This window comes from Salvelinus fontinalis, chromosome 9 (assembly GCF_029448725.1).
Source record: "Salvelinus fontinalis isolate EN_2023a chromosome 9, ASM2944872v1, whole genome shotgun sequence".
Taxonomy (NCBI): Eukaryota; Metazoa; Chordata; class Actinopteri; order Salmoniformes; family Salmonidae; genus Salvelinus; species Salvelinus fontinalis.
The window spans coordinates 56,023,958-56,044,615 of NC_074673.1; the positions used below are offsets into that span (position 1 = coordinate 56,023,958).

At 47.9% G+C, this 20,658-nt stretch overlaps 1 protein-coding gene and 2 long non-coding RNA genes across 9 annotated transcripts in view; all 3 read left to right on the top strand.

Moving 5' to 3' along the window:
- hmg20a (high mobility group 20A) overlaps nucleotides 1-17,820 on the top strand; it is a 31,363-nt gene extending 13,543 nt beyond the window's left edge. The window contains exons 4-9 of one of the 3 annotated variants that reach the window (XM_055934914.1): nucleotides 496-628; nucleotides 1,190-1,227; nucleotides 14,244-14,319; nucleotides 14,571-14,786; nucleotides 15,581-15,713; nucleotides 17,195-17,820. In XM_055934914.1, the coding sequence (XP_055790889.1) occupies nucleotides 496-628; nucleotides 1,190-1,227; nucleotides 14,244-14,319; nucleotides 14,571-14,786; nucleotides 15,581-15,713; nucleotides 17,195-17,198 (600 nt within the window). In that variant the 3' untranslated portion in view covers nucleotides 17,199-17,820. Of the gene's footprint in view, nucleotides 1-495; nucleotides 629-1,189; nucleotides 1,228-14,243; nucleotides 14,320-14,570; nucleotides 14,787-15,580; nucleotides 15,718-17,194 lie in introns of those variants that run through there. The other 2 variants (XM_055934916.1, XM_055934915.1) reach the window with 2 other exon arrangements.
- LOC129862862 (uncharacterized) lies at nucleotides 1,234-4,215 on the top strand. Of its 4 annotated transcripts, none has more exons than XR_008760836.1 (4): nucleotides 1,234-2,601; nucleotides 2,684-2,765; nucleotides 3,586-3,667; nucleotides 3,996-4,215. It is a non-coding gene; the product is annotated as an uncharacterized LOC129862862 (long non-coding RNA). The 4 variants fall into 4 exon arrangements; XR_008760835.1 differs by lacking the exon at nucleotides 3,996-4,215 and adding an exon at nucleotides 3,832-3,982; XR_008760837.1 differs by lacking the exons at nucleotides 3,586-3,667; nucleotides 3,996-4,215 and adding an exon at nucleotides 3,094-3,148.
- Nucleotides 4,298-8,502, top strand: LOC129862863 (uncharacterized). Of its 2 annotated transcripts, XR_008760840.1 has the most exons (4): nucleotides 4,298-5,143; nucleotides 5,554-6,209; nucleotides 6,538-6,619; nucleotides 6,784-8,502. It is a non-coding gene; the product is annotated as an uncharacterized LOC129862863 (long non-coding RNA). The 2 variants fall into 2 exon arrangements; XR_008760839.1 differs by having other exon boundaries at nucleotides 6,538-8,502.
- Nucleotides 17,821-20,658: the final 2,838 nt, after the last annotated feature.

A 20,658-nucleotide genomic window follows, 5' to 3' on the forward strand; every position in this document is an offset into this window, starting at 1 on the left:
AATTGTGTTGGGATTCTATTTGGGATTTGGACTTTATTTTGGGCCTATTTGTAAGAAAGTGAATTGTTTATTTTGATGGAAACTCATTTGACGACAACGTGATCATTTTGCTCACTTGATATAATTTTGTCTGTCTTGCTTTGGTTGCTCTCATATGAACACAGTATTTATTTGAACTTTAATAATGTAGAATGGTTTTAGATTCAAGCCGATTGTTACACAGTTGATGGATAGTGTCACAATCTCTTTAACTGGAGGAAACTGGTATTCAAATGAGTTGTGCCCACTCTATGGGGTCCAAGTTGCTCCAACATTTTACCACCCTCTGTCACCCCCCCCCCCCCATTTGCTTATTAGCAGCACAGCAATTCGGCTACAGCCGTCAATATTAATTCGAATTTTGAATCAATCAAAAAGGTTTTAAGCGGCTATGATTGATATCCTGTTTCTCTCTCTCTCTGCCCCTCTGTATCTCTCCCTCTTCTCTGTGTGCAGCGCTACCTGGACGAGGCGGAGAGGGACAAGGAGCGCTACATGCGTGACCTGGAGAAGTACCAGAAGACGGAGGCCTACAAGCACTTCACCCGGAAGGTGCAGGAGAAACAGAAGGTCAAGAGGCACCGGGGAGGTAAAACACCACCGAAAGAGTGGCGTCATGTTCATTAGGGCACGCAACGGTTGATCCTATAACGCTCCTCTCAAGGGCTGCATCCCAATATAAAACAGTCTTCCTTTTCTTTATAACCACTGATCAGGAAAAAAAGGCCAGTGCACCTTTGAAACTTGACAATGTTTGCCCCCACGGGCTCAGATGGGTTTGAAACATATTTCTCCCTACAGATCACCTGTGTTGAAGGAAAATAGTTTCCACACAAGCCTTTCACATGTGCTTTCTGTTCAATATGATACATTGGCAAGCTGCTCTTTTGTTATGCCTTCAAATAAGACAGATGAGAAAAAGCATCCCATCGGAAACACTAGAGAGGTGTACAATACAACCTCGTTATCAGATACATTTATTTGATAGGCGAGCTTCTCTGCGCTTTGGGATGGCTCCCTTTACTAGTTTAAAACGTCTCTTTGACTCATCCTGAATTAGTTCAAGATGTAGCAAAGGCACGCTGCGCAGAGGAAGCATGAATCATCTCCTGTCCCTTTAAAAAAAAAAATATTCCTTCCTTTCTCACAGATGGCGGGCACCAGGTAGCCAACGAATCTCTTCACGAGGTGAGTTGACCCTACCACACCCAATCCCTCCTATACGCTAACGCAAACAAATAGCTAAAAGTGCTCGTCTTGAAGAAAATCAAAATGGGTCCAGTCGATTGGCTCGAGGGCTGGAAACAGCAAGGTTGTTGCGCTAGTCAAACCAGGGAATGGTTAATATGATGATGGAAATGGTCCCGCAGGACTCAGTTGGTAGAGCGAGGAGCTTGCAACGTCAGGGTTGTAGGTGTCTGCTAAATGACTAACATGGAAATGGTCCCATAGGGCTCAGTTGGTAGAGCGAGGAGCTTGCAACGCCAGGGTTGTAGGTGTCTGCTAAATGACTAACATGGAAATGGTCCCGCAGGACTCAGTTGGTAGAGCGAGGAGCTTGCAACGCCAGGGTTGTAGGTGTCTGCTAAATGACTAACATGGAAATGGTCCCATAGGGCTCAGTTGGTAGAGCGAGGAGCTTGCAACGCCAGGGTTGTAGGTGTCTGCTAAATGACTAACATGGAAATGGTCCCGCAGGACTCAGTTGGTAGAGCGAGGAGCTTGCAACGCCAGGGTTGTAGGTGTCTGCTAAATGACTAACATGGAAATGGTCCCGCAGGACTCAGTTGGTAGAGCGAGGAGCTTGCAACGTCAGGGTTGTAGGTGTCTGCTAAATGACTAACATGGAAATGGTCCCATAGGGCTCAGTTGGTAGAGCGAGGAGCTTGCAACGCCAGGGTTGTAGGTGTCTGCTAAATGACTAACATGGAAATGGTCCCGCAGGACTCAGTTGGTAGAGCGAGGAGCTTGCAACGTCAGGGTTGTAGGTGTCTGCTAAATGACTAACATGGAAATGGTCCCGCAGGACTCAGTTGGTAGAGCGAGGAGCTTGCAACGCCAGGGTTGTAGGTGTCTGCTAAATGACTAACATGGAAATGGTCCCGTGGGGCTCAGTTGGTAGAGCGAGGAGCTTGCAACGCCAGGGTTGTAGGTGTCTGCTAAATGACTAACATGGAAATGCTCCCGTAGGGCTCAGTTGGTAGAGCGAGGAGCTTGCAATGCCAGGGTTGTAGGTGTCTGCTAAATGATTAACATGGAAATGGTCCCGTAGGGCTCAGTTGGTAGAGCGAGGAGCTTGCAACGTCAGGGTTGTGGGTGTCTGCTAAATGACTAACATGGAAATGGTCCCGTAGGGCTCAGTTGGTAGAGCGAGGAGCTTGCAACGTCAGGGTTGTAGGTGTCTGCTAAATGACTAACATGGAAATGGTCCCGTAGGGCTCAGTTGGTAGAGCGAGGAGCTTGCAACGCCAGGGTTGTAGGTGTCTGCTAAATGATTAACATGGAAATGGTCCCGTAGGGCTCAGTTGGTAGAGCGAGGAGCTTGCAACGTCAGGGTTGTGGGTGTCTGCTAAATGACTAACATGGAAATGGTACCGTAGGGCTCAGTTGGTAGAGCGAGGAGCTTGCAACGCCAGGGTTGTAGGTGTCTGCTAAATGACTAACATGGAAATGGTCCCGTAGGACTCAGTTGGTAGAGCGAGGAGCTTGCAACGCCAGGGTTGTAGGTGTCTGCTAAATGACAAATATGGAAATGGTACCGTAGGGCTCAGTTGGTAGAGCGAGGAGCTTGCAACGCCAGGGTTGTAGGTGTCTGCTAAATGACTAACATGGAAATGGTCCCGTAGGGCTCAGTTGGTAGAGCGAGGAGCTTGCAACGCCAGGGTTGTAGGTGTCTGCTAAATGACTAACATGGAAATGGTCCCGTTGTGCTCAGTTGGTAGAGCGAGGAGCTTGCAACGCCAGGGTTGTAGGTGTCTGCTAAATGACTAACATGGAAATGGTCCCGTAAGGCTCAGTTGGTAGAGCGAGGAGCTTGCAACGTCAGGGTTGTAGGTGTCTGCTAAATGACTAACATGGAAATGGTACCGTAGTGCTCAGTTGGTAGAGCGAGGAGCTTGCAACGTCAGGGTTGTATGTGTCTGCTAAATGACTAACATGGAAATGGTCCCGTAGGGCTCAGTTGGTAGAGCGAGGAGCTTGCAACGCCAGGGTTGTAGGTGTCTGCTAAATGACTAACATGGAAATGGTACCGTAGTGCTCAGTTGGTAGAGCGAGGAGCTTGCAACGCCAGGGTTGTAGGTGTCTGCTAAATGACTAACATGGAAATGGTCCCGTAGGGCTCAGTTGGTAGAGCGAGGAGCTTGCAACGCCAGGGTTGTAGGTGTCTGCTAAATGATTAACATGGAAATGGTCCCATAGGGCTCAGTTGGTAGAGCGAGGAGCTTGCAACGTCAGGGTTGTGGGTGTCTGCTAAATGACTAACATGGAAATGGTACCGTAGGGCTCAGTTGGTAGAGCGAGGAGCTTGCAACGCCAGGGTTGTAGGTGTCTGCTAAATGACTAACATGGAAATGGTCCCGTAGGACTCAGTTGGTAGAGCGAGGAGCTTGCAACGCCAGGGTTGTAGGTGTCTGCTAAATGATTAACATGGAAATGGTCCCGTAGGGCTCAGTTGGTAGAGCGAGGAGCTTGCAACGTCAGGGTTGTGGGTGTCTGCTAAATGACTAACATGGAAATGGTACCGTAGGGCTCAGTTGGTAGAGCGAGGAGCTTGCAACGCCAGGGTTGTAGGTGTCTGCTAAATGACTAACATGGAAATGGTCCCGTAGGACTCAGTTGGTAGAGCGAGGAGCTTGCAACGCCAGGGTTGTAGGTGTCTGCTAAATGACTAACATGGAAATGGTCCCGTAGGGCTCAGTTGGTAGAGCGAGGAGCTTGCAACGCCAGGATTGTAGGTGTCTGCTAAATGACTAACATGGAAATGGTACCGTAGGGCTCAGTTGGTAGAGCGAGGAGCTTGCAACGCCAGGGTTGTAGGTGTCTGCTAAATGACTAACATGGAAATGGTCCCGTAGGGCTCAGTTGGTAGAGCGAGGAGCTTGCAACGCCAGGGTTGTAGGTGTCTGCTAAATGACTAACATGGAAATGGTTCCGTAGGGCTCAGTTGGTAGAGCGAGGAGCTTGCAACGCCAGGGTTGTAGGTGTCTGCTAAATGACTAACATGGAAATGGTTCCGTAGGGCTCAGTTGGTAGAGCGAGGAGCTTGCAACGCCAGGGTTGTAGGTGTCTGCTAAATGACTAACATGGAAATGGTCCCGTAGGGCTCAGTTGGTAGAGCGAGGAGCTTGCAACGTCAGGGTTGTAGGTGTCTGCTAAATGACTAACATGGAAATGGTACCGTAGGGCTCAGTTGGTAGAGCGAGGAGCTTGCAACGTCAGGGTTGTAGGTGTCTGCTAAATGACTAACATGGAAATGGTACCGTAGGGCTCAGTTGGTAGAGCGAGGAGCTTGCAACGTCAGGGTTGTAGGTGTCTGCTAAATGACTAACATGGAAATGGTACCGTAGGGCTCAGTTGGTAGAGCGAGGAGCTTGCAACGTCAGGGTTGTAGGTGTCTGCTAAATGACTAACATGGAAATGGTACCGTAGGGCTCAGTTGGTAGAGCGAGGAGCTTGCAACGTCAGGGTTGTAGGTGTCTGCTAAATGACTAACATGGAAATGCTCCCGTAGGGCTCAGTTGGTAGAGCGAGGAGCTTGCAACGCCAGGGTTGTAGGTGTCTGCTAAATGACTAACATGGAAATGCTCCCGTAGGGCTCAGTTGGTAGAGCGAGGAGCTTGCAACGTCAGGGTTGTGGGTGTCTGCTAAATGACTAACATGGAAATGGTCCCGTAGGGCTCAGTTGGTAGAGCGAGGAGCTTGCAACGTCAGGGTTGTAGGTGTCTGCTAAATGACTAACATGGAAATGGTACCGTAGGGCTCAGTTGGTAGAGCGAGGAGCTTGCAACGCCAGGGTTGTAGGTGTCTGCTAAATGACTAACATGGAAATGGTCCCGTAGGACTCAGTTGGTAGAGCGAGGAGCTTGCAACGCCAGGGTTGTAGGTGTCTGCTAAATGACAAATATGGAAATGGTACCGTAGGGCTCAGTTGGTAGAGCGAGGAGCTTGCAACGCCAGGGTTGTAGGTGTCTGCTAAATGACTAACATTGAAATGGTCCCGTAGGGCTCAGTTGGTAGAGCGAGGAGCTTGCAACGCCAGGGTTGTAGGTGTCTGCTAAATGACTAACATGGAAATGGTACCGTAGGGCTCAGTTGGTAGAGCGAGGAGCTTGCAACGCCAGGGTTGTAGGTGTCTGCTAAATGACTAACATGGAAATGGTCCCGTAGGGCTCAGTTGGTAGAGCGAGGAGCTTGCAACGCCAGGGTTGTGGGTGTCTGCTAAATGACTAACATGGAAATGCTCCCGTAGGGCTCAGTTGGTAGAGCGAGGAGCTTGCAACGTCAGGGTTGTAGGTGTCTGCTAAATGACTAACATGGAAATGGTCCCGTTGTGCTCAGTTGGTAGAGCGAGGAGCTTGCAACGCCAGGGTTGTAGGTGTCTGCTAAATGACTAACATGGAAATGGTCCCGTAAGGCTCAGTTGGTAGAGCGAGGAGCTTGCAACGTCAGGGTTGTAGGTGTCTGCTAAATGACTAACATGGAAATGGTACCGTAGTGCTCAGTTGGTAGAGCGAGGAGCTTGCAACGTCAGGGTTGTAGGTGTCTGCTAAATGACTAACATGGAAATGGTCCCGTAGGGCTCAGTTGGTAGAGCGAGGAGCTTGCAACGCCAGGGTTGTAGGTGTCTGCTAAATGACTAACATGGAAATGGTACCGTAGTGCTCAGTTGGTAGAGCGAGGAGCTTGCAACGCCAGGGTTGTAGGTGTCTGCTAAATGACTAACATGGAAATGGTCCCGTAGGGCTCAGTTGGTAGAGCGAGGGGCTTGCAACGTCAGGGTTGTAGGTGTCTGCTAAATGACTAACATGGAAATGGTCCCGCGGGGCTCAGTTGGTAGAGCGAGGAGCTTGCAACGCCAGGGTTGTAGGTGTCTGCTAAATGACTAACATGGAAATGCTCCCGTAGGGCTCAGTTGGTAGAGCGAGGAGCTTGCAACGTCAGGGTTGTAGGTGTCTGCTAAATGACTAACATGGAAATGGTCCCGCGGGGCTCAGTTGGTAGAGCGAGGAGCTTGCAACGCCAGGGTTGTAGGTGTCTGCTAAATGATTAACATGGAAATGGTCCCGTAGGGCTCAGTTGGTAGAGCGAGGAGCTTGCAACGTCAGGGTTGTGGGTGTCTGCTAAATGACTAACATGGAAATGGTCCCGTAGGGCTCAGTTGGTAGAGCGAGGAGCTTGCAACGCCAGGGTTGTAGGTGTCTGCTAAATGACTAACATGGAAATGGTCCCGTAGGGCTCAGTTGGTAGAGCGAGGAGCTTGCAACGCCAGGGTTGTAGGTGTCTGCTAAATGACTAACATGGAAATGGTCCCGTAGGACTCAGTTGGTAGAGCGAGGAGCTTGCAACGCCAGGGTTGTAGGTGTCTGCTAAATGACAAACATGGAAATGGTACCGTAGGGCTCAGTTGGTAGAGCGAGGAGCTTGCAACGCCAGGGTTGTAGGTGTCTGCTAAATGACTAACATTGAAATGGTCCCGTAGGGCTCAGTTGGTAGAGCGAGGAGCTTGCAACGCCAGGGTTGTAGGTGTCTGCTAAATGACTAACATGGAAATGGTCCCATAGGGCTCAGTTGGTAGAGCGAGGAGCTTGCAACGCCAGGGTTGTAGGTGTCTGCTAAATGACTAACATGGAAATGGTACCGTAGGGCTCAGTTGGTAGAGCGAGGAGCTTGCAACGCCAGGGTTGTAGGTGTCTGCTAAATGACTAACATGGAAATGGTCCCGTAGGGCTCAGTTGGTAGAGCGAGGAGCTTGCAACGCCAGGGTTGTAGGTGTCTGCTAAATGACAAACATGGAAATGGTACCGTAGGGCTCAGTTGGTAGAGCGAGGAGCTTGCAACGCCAGGGTTGTAGGTGTCTGCTAAATGACTAACATTGAAATGGTCCCGTAGGGCTCAGTTGGTAGAGCGAGGAGCTTGCAACGCCAGGGTTGTAGGTGTCTGCTAAATGACTAACATGGAAATGGTACCGTAGGGCTCAGTTGGTAGAGCGAGGAGCTTGCAACGCCAGGGTTGTAGGTGTCTGCTAAATGACAAACATGGAAATGGTCCCGTAGGGCTCAGTTGGTAGAGCGAGGAGCTTGCAACGCCAGGGTTGTAGGTGTCTGCTAAATGACTAACATGGAAATGGTCCCGTAGGGCTCAGTTGGTAGAGCGAGGAGCTTGCAACGCCAGGGTTGTAGGTGTCTGCTAAATGACTAACATGGAAATGGTGCCGTAGGGCTCAGTTGGTAGAGCGAGGAGCTTGCAACGCCAGGGTTGTGGGTGTCTGCTAAATGACTAACATGGAAATGGTACCGTAGGGCTCAGTTGGTAGAGCGAGGAGCTTGCAACGCCAGGGTTATAGGTGTCTGCTAAATGACTAACATGGAAATGGTCCCGTAGGGCTCAGTTGGTAGAGCGAGGAGCTTGCAGCGCCAGGGTTGTGGGTGTCTGCTAAATGACTAACATGGAAATGGTCCCGTAGGGCTCAGTTGGTAGAGCGAGGAGCTTGCAACGCCAGGGTTGTAGGTGTCTGCTAAATGACTAACATGGAAATGGTCCCGTAGGGCTCAGTTGGTAGAGCGAGGAGCTTTCAACGCCAGGGTTGTAGGTGTCTGCTAAATGACTAACATGGAAATGGTCCCGTAGGGCTCAGTTGGTAGAGCGAGGAGCTTGCAACGCCAGGGTTGTAGGTGTCTGCTAAATGACAAACATGGAAATGGTACCGTAGGGCTCAGTTGGTAGAGCGAGGAGCTTGCAACGCCAGGGTTGTAGGTGTCTGCTAAATGACTAACATTGAAATGGTCCCGTAGGGCTCAGTTGGTAGAGCGAGGAGCTTGCAACGCCAGGGTTGTAGGTGTCTGCTAAATGACTAACATGGAAATGGTACCGTAGGGCTCAGTTGGTAGAGCGAGGAGCTTGCAACGCCAGGGTTGTAGGTGTCTGCTAAATGACAAACATGGAAATGGTCCCGTAGGGCTCAGTTGGTAGAGCGAGGAGCTTGCAACGCCAGGGTTGTAGGTGTCTGCTAAATGACTAACATGGAAATGGTCCCGTAGGGCTCAGTTGGTAGAGCGAGGAGCTTGCAACGCCAGGGTTGTAGGTGTCTGCTAAATGACTAACATGGAAATGGTGCCGTAGGGCTCAGTTGGTAGAGCGAGGAGCTTGCAACGCCAGGGTTGTGGGTGTCTGCTAAATGACTAACATGGAAATGGTACCGTAGGGCTCAGTTGGTAGAGCGAGGAGCTTGCAACGCCAGGGTTATGGGTGTCTGCTAAATGACTAACATGGAAATGGTCCCGTAGGGCTCAGTTGGTAGAGCGAGGAGCTTGCAGCGCCAGGGTTGTGGGTGTCTGCTAAATGACTAACATGGAAATGGTCCCGTAGGGCTCAGTTGGTAGAGCGAGGAGCTTGCAACGCCAGGGTTGTAGGTGTCTGCTAAATGACTAACATGGAAATGGTCCCGTAGGGCTCAGTTGGTAGAGCGAGGAGCTTGCAACGCCAGGGTTGTAGGTGTCTGCTAAATGACTAACATGGAAATGGTCCCGTAGGGCTCAGTTGGTAGAGCGACGAGCTTGCAACGCCAGGGTTGTAGGTGTCTGCTAAATGACTAACATGGAAATGGTACCGTAGGGCTCAGTTGGTAGAGCGAGGAGCTTGCAACGTCAGGGTTGTGGGTGTCTGCTAAATGACTAACATGGAAATGGTACCGTAGGGCTCAGTTGGTAGAGCGAGGAGCTTGCAACGCCAGGGTTGTAGGTGTCTGCTAAATGACAAACATGGAAATGGTCCCGTAGGGCTCAGTTGGTAGAGCGAGGAGCTTGCAACGCCAGGGTTGTAGGTGTCTGCTAAATGACTAACATGGAAATGGTCCCGTAGGGCTCAGTTGGTAGAGCGAGGAGCTTGCAACGCCAGGGTTGTGGGTGTCTGCTAAATGACTAACATGGAAATGGTCCCGTAGGGCTCAGTTGGTAGAGCGAGGAGCTTGCAACGCCAGGGTTGTGGGTGTCTGCTAAATGACTAACATGGAAATGGTACCGTAGGGCTCAGTTGGTAGAGCGAGGAGCTTGCAACGCCAGGGTTGTAGGTGTCTGCTAAATGACTAACATGGAAATGGTCCCGTAGGGCTCAGTTGGTAGAGCGAGGAGCTTGCAACGCCAGGGTTGTAGGTGTCTGCTAAATGACTAACATGGAAATGGTACCGTAGTGCTCAGTTGGTAGAGCGAGGAGCTTGCAACGCCAGGGTTGTAGGTGTCTGCTAAATGACTAACATGGAAATGGTACCGTAGGGCTCAGTTGGTAGAGCGAGGAGCTTGCAACGCCAGGGTTGTAGGTGTCTGCTAAATGACTAACATGGAAATGGTCCCGTAGGGCTCAGTTGGTAGAGCGAGGAGCTTGCAACGCCAGGGTTGTAGGTGTCTGCTAAATGACTAACATGGAAATGGTCCCGTAGGGCTCAGTTGGTAGAGCGAGGAGCTTGCAACGCCAGGGTTGTGGGTGTCTGCTAAATGACTAACATGGAAATGGTCCCGTAGGGCTCAGTTGGTAGAGCGAGGAGCTTGCAACGCCAGGGTTGTAGGTGTCTGCTAAATGACTAACATGGAAATGGTACCGTAGGGCTCAGTTGGTAGAGCGAGGAGCTTGCAACGCCAGGGTTGTAGGTGTCTGCTAAATGACTAACATGGAAATGGTCCCGTAGGGCTCAGTTGGTAGAGCGAGGAGCTTGCAACGCCAGGGTTGTAGGTGTCTGCTAAATGACTAACATGGAAATGGTCCCGTAGGGCTCAGTTGGTAGAGCGAGGAGCTTGCAACGCCAGGGTTGTAGGTGTCTGCTAAATGACTAACATGGAAATGGTACCGTAGGGCTCAGTTGGTAGAGCGAGGAGCTTGCAACGCCAGGGTTGTAGGTGTCTGCTAAATGACTAACATGGAAATGGTCCCGTAGGGCTCAGTTGGTAGAGCGAGGAGCTTGCAACGCCAGGGTTGTAGGTGTCTGCTAAATGACTAACATGGAAATGGTCCCGTAGGGCTCAGTTGGTAGAGCGAGGAGCTTGCAACGCCAGGGTTGTGGGTGTCTGCTAAATGACTAACATGGAAATGGTCCCGTAGGGCTCAGTTGGTAGAGCGAGGAGCTTGCAACGCCAGGGTTGTAGGTGTCTGCTAAATGACTAACATGGAAATGGTCCCGTAGGGCTCAGTTGGTAGAGCGAGGAGCTTGCAACGCCAGGGTTGTAGGTGTCTGCTAAATGACTAACATGGAAATGGTCCCGTAGGGCTCAGTTGGTAGAGCGAGGAGCTTGCAACGCCAGGGTTGTAGGTGTCTGCTAAATGACTAACATGGAAATGGTACCGTAGGGCTCAGTTGGTAGAGCGAGGAGCTTGCAACGTCAGGGTTGTAGGTGTCTGCTAAATGACTAACATGGAAATGGTCCCGTAGGGCTCAGTTGGTAGAGCGAGGAGCTTGCAACGCCAGGGTTGTAGGTGTCTGCTAAATGACTAACATGGAAATGGTCCCGTAGGACTCAGTTGGTAGAGCGAGGAGCTTGCAACGCCAGGGTTGTAGGTGTCTGCTAAATGACAAACATGGAAATGGTACCGTAGGGCTCAGTTGGTAGAGCGAGGAGCTTGCAACGCCAGGGTTGTAGGTGTCTGCTAAATGACTAACATTGAAATGGTCCCGTAGGGCTCAGTTGGTAGAGCGAGGAGCTTGCAACGCCAGGGTTGTAGGTGTCTGCTAAATGACTAACATGGAAATGGTACCGTAGTGCTCAGTTGGTAGAGCGAGGAGCTTGCAACGCCAGGGTTGTAGGTGTCTGCTAAATGACTAACATGGAAATGGTCCCGTAGGGCTCAGTTGGTAGAGCGAGGAGCTTGCAACGCCAGGGTTGTAGGTGTCTGCTAAATGACTAACATGGAAATGGTCCCGTAGGGCTCAGTTGGTAGAGCGAGGAGCTTGCAACGCCAGGGTTGTAGGTGTCTGCTAAATGACTAACATGGAAATGGTCCCGTAGGGCTCAGTTGGTAGAGCGAGGAGCTTGCAACGCCAGGGTTGTAGGTGTCTGCTAAATGACTAACATGGAAATGGTACCGTAGGGCTCAGTTGGTAGAGCGAGGAGCTTGCAACGTCAGGGTTGTGGGTGTCTGCTAAATGACTAACATGGAAATGGTACCGTAGGGCTCAGTTGGTAGAGCGAGGAGCTTGCAACGTCAGGGTTGTAGGTGTCTGCTAAATGACTAACATGGAAATGGTCCCGTGGGGCTCAGTTGGTAGAGCGAGGAGCTTGCAACGTCAGGGTTGTAGGTGTCTGCTAAATGACTAACATGGAAATGGTACCGTAGGGCTCAGTTGGTAGAGCGAGGAGCTTGCAACGCCAGGATTGTAGGTGTCTGCTAAATGACTAACATGGAAATGGTCCCGTAGGGCTCAGTTGGTAGAGCGAGGAGCTTGCAACGCCAGGGTTGTAGGTGTCTGCTAAATGACTAACATGGAAATGGTCCCGTAGGGCTCAGTTGGTAGAGCGAGGAGCTTGCAACGCCAGGGTTGTAGGTGTCTGCTAAATGACTAACATGGAAATGGTCCCGTAGGGCTCAGTTGGTAGAGCGAGGAGCTTGCAACGCCAGGGTTGTAGGTGTCTGCTAAATGACTAACATGGAAATGGTCCCGTAGGGCTCAGTTGGTAGAGCGAGGAGCTTGCAACGCCAGGGTTGTAGGTGTCTGCTAAATGACTAACATGGAAATGGTACCGTAGGGCTCAGTTGGTAGAGCGAGGAGCTTGCAACGTCAGGGTTGTAGGTGTCTGCTAAATGACTAACATGGAAATGGTCCCGTAGGGCTCAGTTGGTAGAGCGAGGAGCTTGCAACGCCAGGGTTGTAGGTGTCTGCTAAATGACTAACATGGAAATGGTCCCGTAGGACTCAGTTGGTAGAGCGAGGAGCTTGCAACGCCAGGGTTGTAGGTGTCTGCTAAATGACAAACATGGAAATGGTACCGTAGGGCTCAGTTGGTAGAGCGAGGAGCTTGCAACGCCAGGGTTGTAGGTGTCTGCTAAATGACTAACATTGAAATGGTCCCGTAGGGCTCAGTTGGTAGAGCGAGGAGCTTGCAACGCCAGGGTTGTAGGTGTCTGCTAAATGACTAACATGGAAATGGTACCGTAGTGCTCAGTTGGTAGAGCGAGGAGCTTGCAACGCCAGGGTTGTAGGTGTCTGCTAAATGACTAACATGGAAATGGTCCCGTAGGGCTCAGTTGGTAGAGCGAGGAGCTTGCAACGCCAGGGTTGTAGGTGTCTGCTAAATGACTAACATGGAAATGGTCCCGTAGGGCTCAGTTGGTAGAGCGAGGAGCTTGCAACGCCAGGGTTGTAGGTGTCTGCTAAATGACTAACATGGAAATGGTCCCGTAGGGCTCAGTTGGTAGAGCGAGGAGCTTGCAACGCCAGGGTTGTAGGTGTCTGCTAAATGACTAACATGGAAATGGTACCGTAGGGCTCAGTTGGTAGAGCGAGGAGCTTGCAACGTCAGGGTTGTGGGTGTCTGCTAAATGACTAACATGGAAATGGTACCGTAGGGCTCAGTTGGTAGAGCGAGGAGCTTGCAACGTCAGGGTTGTAGGTGTCTGCTAAATGACTAACATGGAAATGGTCCCGTGGGGCTCAGTTGGTAGAGCGAGGAGCTTGCAACGTCAGGGTTGTAGGTGTCTGCTAAATGACTAACATGGAAATGGTACCGTAGGGCTCAGTTGGTAGAGCGAGGAGCTTGCAACGCCAGGGTTGTAGGTGTCTGCTAAATGACTAACATGGAAATGGTCCCGTAGGGCTCAGTTGGTAGAGCGAGGAGCTTGCAACGTCAGGGTTGTAGGTGTCTGCTAAATGACTAACATGGAAATGCAGCTTGAAAAAGGTCTGTTCTGTAGTAATCGCCCCATTAGCGTAAATTATAATGCTGCAGTCACCATTGATCACACGTGAACAACTTAATGATTTGTTGTATGTTGGGCATTCTTATAAGGACCTTGGCACGATATCCTCACCTAAGTACCCCAACTTCTCAAGGGTCCGGCCCCCACTCGCTTCACATTAAGCACTTACTGGAGCGGCACTAAAGCCGGATTAAACCCGCTTTGACACTCATTTGTGTACGGCTGCAAGCCCATGGCTTCTGGTAAGTGTGTAATTCATTTTTATGGAGTTAAGCACTGTAATTAAAGGGTATGGCCTTTTCAGACACAGGAGGGAAAACACCAAGGTAACTTCTTAGCTGGAATGAGCCGTTCTGAAACGGCACCAGCATTTCTTTCAGATTAGCATACTCTTTAGGCGGGGCGTAAAGGCTTGCGAAGCAACATCCAGGACTGTAGGGCACAGACACAAGACAATGTTTTCAATTCATACTTATTGCTCTTATTTGAGCACTACATCTCATTCCCACTTTTTAAAAGAAGATTCCACTCATAATGCATTGTGGTATATGGCTATTTAACTGCATAGTGTAACTTTGCTTATGACCATCTACTGCTAAATGACTAAAATGTTGTAACCAAGCGTCCCCCTTTTCCAGAGTTTCAATGCGCTATCCAGTGAGTGGCCAATCTCCACCTGCTGCCATCCCACTGCCCATACAAGATGAATGAGCACAGTCCAACACTCATTAGTCCACATCACAACAGCAAAGATCACTTTTACTACAAGGGACCACTGTGCCAGTCTAGCAATAGACACTAGGGTTCAGTCCAATGAGAAATTATTGTGGTTTAGGGAAACGATTGGTGGCAACAGTGTTTAAACTGTTAGATTTGTACATCTTTTTTTATTTAGCAGGCTTCTTATCCAGAGCAACTTACGTCGCAGCCACCAAATGTTGGTGCAATGCATATGGTTGATCAGAGCTTCAAACCATTTCCTCCCCCTCTCAAACGTGTTCACTCAGTTTTACAAGCGTCTCTCTCTCTCACCCACTCGCTCACCCCCCCCCCCCCCCCCCCCCCCCCCCCCTCCACCCCATCAGAAGGACACAGAGGGCAAGGAAAGGTCTGTGTTCGACATTCCCATCTTCACAGAGGAGTTTCTCAACCACAGCAAAGGTACACAGCATTTTTGCTTTGCAATGTTTTATTTTACTCCGGTAACTTCCTCCCCAATAATAAATTGCTGTTGACTAGAGTACTCATCCCCAAAATATCTGCCCCCGCTTTAGGTAACAACACAATAGCAACTGAAGACGCAGAGGATTCAGTTGAATTATTGATACTATTTACCCTCCCTGCTACCTCACATCACGTACCTTAACCCCCGTTTCCTGCTGACCGGGGCATTTGTCTGTCTTTGCCCGCAGCGCGGGAGGCGGAGATGCGTCAGCTGCGCAAGACCAACATGGAGTATGAGGAGCGTAACGCGGCACTGCAGAAGCACGTGGAGAGCATGCGCGGCGCCGTGGAGCGCCTGGACGGCGACGTGAGGCAGGAGAGGGGACGCAACGGGCTGCTCCAGCAGCACCTGGAGACCCTGCGCCAGGCCCTGACCAGCAGCTTCTCCTCTGTGGCCCTTCCTGGTGAGAGAGAGACGCGCACACACACACACACACACTTACACAGGTATATAAAAACAATCTCTCTCACACACACACACACACACATATATGGGTAAATGCTACACACACACACGCATTTATGGGTAAATGCTACACACACAGACACTCATCAACTGTATTGCATTCATGTGTGTCTATTTTGCATTGGCTCGGGGTGCTCCCTACTGTCCCCATCACACACGCTTCAGTACCTCAGCTCAAGGTCTTCTGTGATCACTTCAGGGAAACAGCGGATATCTTTTGTTCATTACCATCACCCCTCACTTCAACGGCTACTTCAAACCGCAGAGGCCCTGTTTGAAAACTTCTGCCTCCTGTCACCTTTTTGAGAACTCATTTTCTGTGATTATGCAAGTCCTCCTTGTTGATAAATGATTCAATATTTTCGGGGGATTATAACCAGGAGCCTGATTTGACATTTCCTCCTGTGTGAAATGTGCATAGATAATCTTCAGAGGGAAACACAAGTAAAAGCTCCTTGTTTTTATTCTTGTGTGTTTTGTAACCCTGGGTCAGCCCTTAACGTCCCTCCACCGTTCCTTGGTTCTATGAGTTCTGCACCTTGATATTGTAAACAGGGCAATATTCATTAGGCACTGAACAGACTGAAACATGGAGGGACTACCTGGATTTTTCCGAAAAGAAAATGCTCGTATTCCTTTTCCATTGCAAAAAGTTTTGCTACGATGTACCCTAGTTAAATAGGACTCAGGCCTGTATACATTCCCATGCTCAAGCTACCCTCTCGCCTGCAGTTAGTGGGGAGACCCCCACCCTGGACACCATCGACTCCTACATGAAAAAGCTCCATGGTATCATCCTGAGTAACCCGCAGGAGCACGACAACCTCATCGGCACCGTAAGAGAGGTGGTCAACCGGCTGGACAGGTAACTACCTAGTTTTTTTATATATATTTTTTTATATTTGACTAATAATTGCATGGTGAAATTATATTATCACAAAGAAGTTTACCGAACACTCTTTCCTATTGTTTTTGAAAGAACTGTATAAATCCTACTTAATTCCTTTTTCATATACACTACATGACCAAAAGTATGTGGACACCTGCTCTTCGAACATCTCATTCCAAAATCATGGGAATTAATATGGAGTTGGTCCACACTTTGTTGATATAGCGGCCTCCACTCTCTGGGAATGCTTTCCACTAGATTGCTGCAGGGATTTACCACGAGTATTAGTGAGGTCGGGCACTGGTGTTGGGCGATTAGGCATTTTTCAAACCAAAGGTGTTCGATAGGGTTGAGGTCAGGGCTCTGTGCAGGCCAGTCAAGTTCTTCCACACCGATCTCAACAAACCATTACCATTTCTGTATGGTCCTCGCTTTGTGCACGGGGGCATTGTCATGCTGAAACAGGAAAGGGCCTTACCCAAACTGTTGCCACAAAGTTGGAAGCACAGAATCGTCTAGAATGTCATTGTATGCTGTAGCGTTAAGATTTCCCTTCACTGGAACTAAGGGGCCTAGGCCGAACCATGGAAAAACAACCCCAGACCATTTTTCCTCCTCCACCAAACTTTACACTATGCATTCGGGCAGGTAGCGTTCTCCTGGCATCTACCAAACCTATATTCGTCCGATCAAATGCGATGGTGAAGCGTGATTCATCACTCCAGAGAACGCATTTACACTGTTCCAGAGTCCAATGGCGGCGAGCTTTACACCACTCCGGCCGACGCTTGGCCTTGCGCATGGTGATCTTAAGCTTGTGTGCGGCTGCTCGGCCATGGAAACCCATTTCACGAACAGTTGATGTGCTGACGTTGCTTCCAGAGGAAGTTTGGAACTCTGTAGTGAGTATTGCAACTGAGGACAGACGATTTTTACACGCTTTAGCACTCTGCGGTCCCGTCCTGTGAGCTTGTTACCTACCACTTTGCGGTTGAGCTGTTGTTGCTCCTAGATGTTTCCACTTCACAATAACAGCATTTACAGTTGACCGGGGCAGCTCTAGCAAGGCAGAAATTTGACAAACTGACTTGTTGGAAAGGTGGCATCCTATGATGGTGCCACATTAAGTCACTAAGGCCATTCTACTGCCAATGTTTGTCTATGGAGATTGCATGGCTATGTGCTCGATTTTATACACCTGTCAGCAATGTCTGTGGCTGAAATAGCCGAATACACTAATTTACAGAGGTGACCACATACTTTTGTATATATAGTGTACCTTCATCATGGGATATTCTCTTTGATCCTAAGCTTAGGATTTCCCCCAACATTGCTTGCAGTAAAACCAGACTGAGCTAGCTGCAATTGAACCATAGTCCTAGGTTAATGACAGCCTGGGGCTAGGAAAACCATTTAAAAACTCTTAATATCTTTTGTGATTATTTTCTCTTTTGTAGGTAATTGGACTCAGCTGGACTATTTGACTGTTGTGGCCACAGGGATTGTGAGAATCCAAACCTCTTCCTACCACTTCATTGTCTGGTACAGTTTAGGATTGCCACCGAGATGTTGATTTTAAAACACCTTTTATTAACTTTAGTGAAGTGAAAATGTGTTGGAAATTTTTGTTTTTTTTATCTGTTGACGCTATCAGTGTAGTTAATCGTTTTATAGAAAATGCCGTCCTGGAGATGTCAGTTCATAAATGACTTTGTACTGTAAGATTCCAAACGTCATGTGTCATTCAAGCCCCATTCCAAGCATAAATAACTTCTCTGCCACTGTGTCAACGTAATGATGTGCATATAGAAGTATTTGGTTGACATTTGAATTCACTTAAGCCTGTATGTGTACTGTTCTTTTTATTTGTCAAATATTTTTTCATGTCAAGATTTGAGTCTCTTCAAATGTTAGCTGATTTGAGAAATGTCACATTGTGTTTGTGTTGCATCACACAATAGCAGGGGTGGTTTGTATTCTATAGCAAAAGCTTTTGTTAAAAAAAAATCTGTGCCAGTCCAAATTTCTTTTGATAGTTGTGGGAAAAGTACTCGTTTGTCTTCAATAAAATGCATTTACAGAACAGTGTTTAATTAACATATTTTTACTCTATAGATAAATCCACATTACCCAGGTAAAAAAAAAAAAATTTTTTGTTGGTTTAAAAAAAAAAATTGGTCTTCCACTTTAACACAAACTTCCATACACTTTAAGTCAGAAGTGGGGGGGGGGTATATTTAATTTTTATCCAGTCAGATAAACACATAGTCAACCCGACCGCTCAGAGGCGTCCGCATGGTCCTAAAGCACACCGTTGCCTACTTTTGTATCACATTCCAATGATAAAACTGGGGGGGGACAAAAATGCAACCTCGGTGAAAGTTGTGCCTCTGCTTTAAATAATTGCTTAGTCTGCTGCACAAAAGTAACTAAACGCATTGCCGCAATGATATCCATGTGTAGCAGAGCATCAGACTTAGTATTTGGTGCATCTTACATTTTGACTATGCAGGAAAGGTACATATTACAGATATACAAGGTATACCTTTATATGCATGATCACGGATGAGTGTCTGGGAAACACGAAATGTCACATTGGGTAACGGCTCCTTCATAAAAAGTTCCGATAAGTTCATCCTTAGACACATTTTCTCAGTGAATTGCAAAGAAAACCTCATCCCTTTCATCGCCCTGTTGGATACTACATTTTCCACATGACAAATAGGCATGCATCTATCAGTTCTCAGAAATGTATGCTTTTTGAGGTCTGTTCGGTTTTTGTTCGTTATATTATAAAAAAGGTCACGGTTCTCCATTTCAGTTTAGATTATTTGGGTTGAATGCTGTAACACAGAATAAAACAAAAGTCCCATGATGGTAGTGAGTGCCCATAACTGCTTATCGCTTATTAACCATTTATTCACATTACTTTCAAATAGTTCAGTTGTGTACATTACATTCCAAGTAATCTCATCTCTATAGAGCTGCTGCCTATGCTGTCTGACCAAATCACTATTTGTAGTTTTCAAAGTAAATAAGGCATACTTTTATGACTGGTAACTATCAATCACTTAGATCATGTATTTTCAGGTAGAGATACCTGATAACCCTCATGATCGTGCATTCTTCTCTCTTCAGTAGGCGTAAAAAAGAAACAGACCAGACAAGTAGATGCACAATGGATTATGGCCATTTGTAGTTAATTATCACAGTTTATGCACTACAACTATGTAGAATAGTGGCCTGTCTGGAACCTACAACTCCCTACTACATTGCTCAGTTCAGCCTGGATCTGATTTACCTATAGAGAAAGTGTGCATTGAGGTTAAAGAAGAAAGACATGAAAATTAGTCAATTGTTTAAAAAAACGAAAAATAACCGAAATGTTGGTTAATCGTTCAGCACTACTATCAGATGAACTCAAGAGAAGTTCAACTCAAGGACACTGACAAGTTGGAGCACGTGAAAGATATTGCTTCGGATCCTGTTCGCCAGGTAAACTTGTTCAAAACAACTCACAGGGCATTTATTAGTGTGGCTCATATTACAGTGTCAACTGCGGCAGAAGAGATCCCTCTATTGTGGTTGCCAAACAATGATGGGCTTATGCAGCTCTGTTTATGTGAAAAATACGAGGGAAGCAAGTCTCTTTAATCTCAAACAGCAGGCTCGTGACATTGCACAGGGCTCAGAATGCGCTCCTCAAACAGGCTGAGTTTGAAGGCCTCAGTTTGTTTTGCCTGATCAAATTAAACCGTGGCATTAATCCTCTCCAATCCCATCACTGTTTGACATTGTGATTGGTCAGCACAAGTTGAAGCTCCACCCAATGAGTTCTGAAAGCGCCTACTTATTTTCGAGTCGAAGACGTTTGAATGTGGCTCGTTGATTGTGTGTTTGCTTGCCTTATATTGAGTTACATTTCTCTGAGGAAAAAAAGTGTTTGTATAAAAGTGTCAATATAAAAGTGTGATCTGGTTCGGTGCGGCTCAGTTGGTAAAGCATGGCACTTCCATTGCCAGCGTTGTGGGTTTAATTCCCATGGTTTCAAGGCCTACCTTCAAACTCAGTGTCTCTTTACTTGACAACATGGGAAGATCAAAAAAATCAGCCAAGACCTCAGATTTTTTTTTTTTGTCCTCCACAAGTCTAGTTCATCCCTGGGAGCGATATCCAAACGCCTGAAGGTACCACGTACATCTGTACAAACAATAGTACGCAAGTATAAACACCACCACTAAACTTCCGACTTCAACTGTATTTTGGTTGAAGTGTCCTTTTAAGGTGGATCGTCATATCTTCAAATCAGCAGACAAATACTGTGGTACCGTCTGTTTATGGGTGGGTTGTCTGAGATTGGGGTGTAGTAATGAGTACTTCCTGTTATTACACATTTCCTCTCTCTGCCAGCCAGCCCTTCCTGTCCACAATGGCCCACGTGTGTCCCTGGCGCTTACCCAACATGCCCATCACTCACAGGTGTTCCAACTCCATCAGTCCCTTGGAAACCCACCAGATACTCTGTCCTCTTACCAGTTGACAAAGTCCCAATTATTTTAATTTTTTTTCTATTATTTCCTACTCTACTCAATTATATTATATCTGCCCGTTTGGTAAGAGATTGTTTAGGTAATTCATCTCATGTTCAATCTCATTAGGCTCTATAACCAGAAGTCGCCTTTGACCCCTCTATGAAAATGTTTACTTTTCAGCCTCTGGAATCTGCTCTCACAGGCAAACCCGTCATGCTCTGTGCATAGAGGCAACGAGGTGCATTTGTGTAATGATCTCGGGTGGGCCCGTCACTTTGATGTGAACCCGTAGCTGTGAGGTAATTCTTTTTTTTTTTTTTTTTTTTTTTTTACAAATCAGTGAATAGAGAGGGATAAGCAATGTTGTTGCTGTGTGACAAACCTTGTGA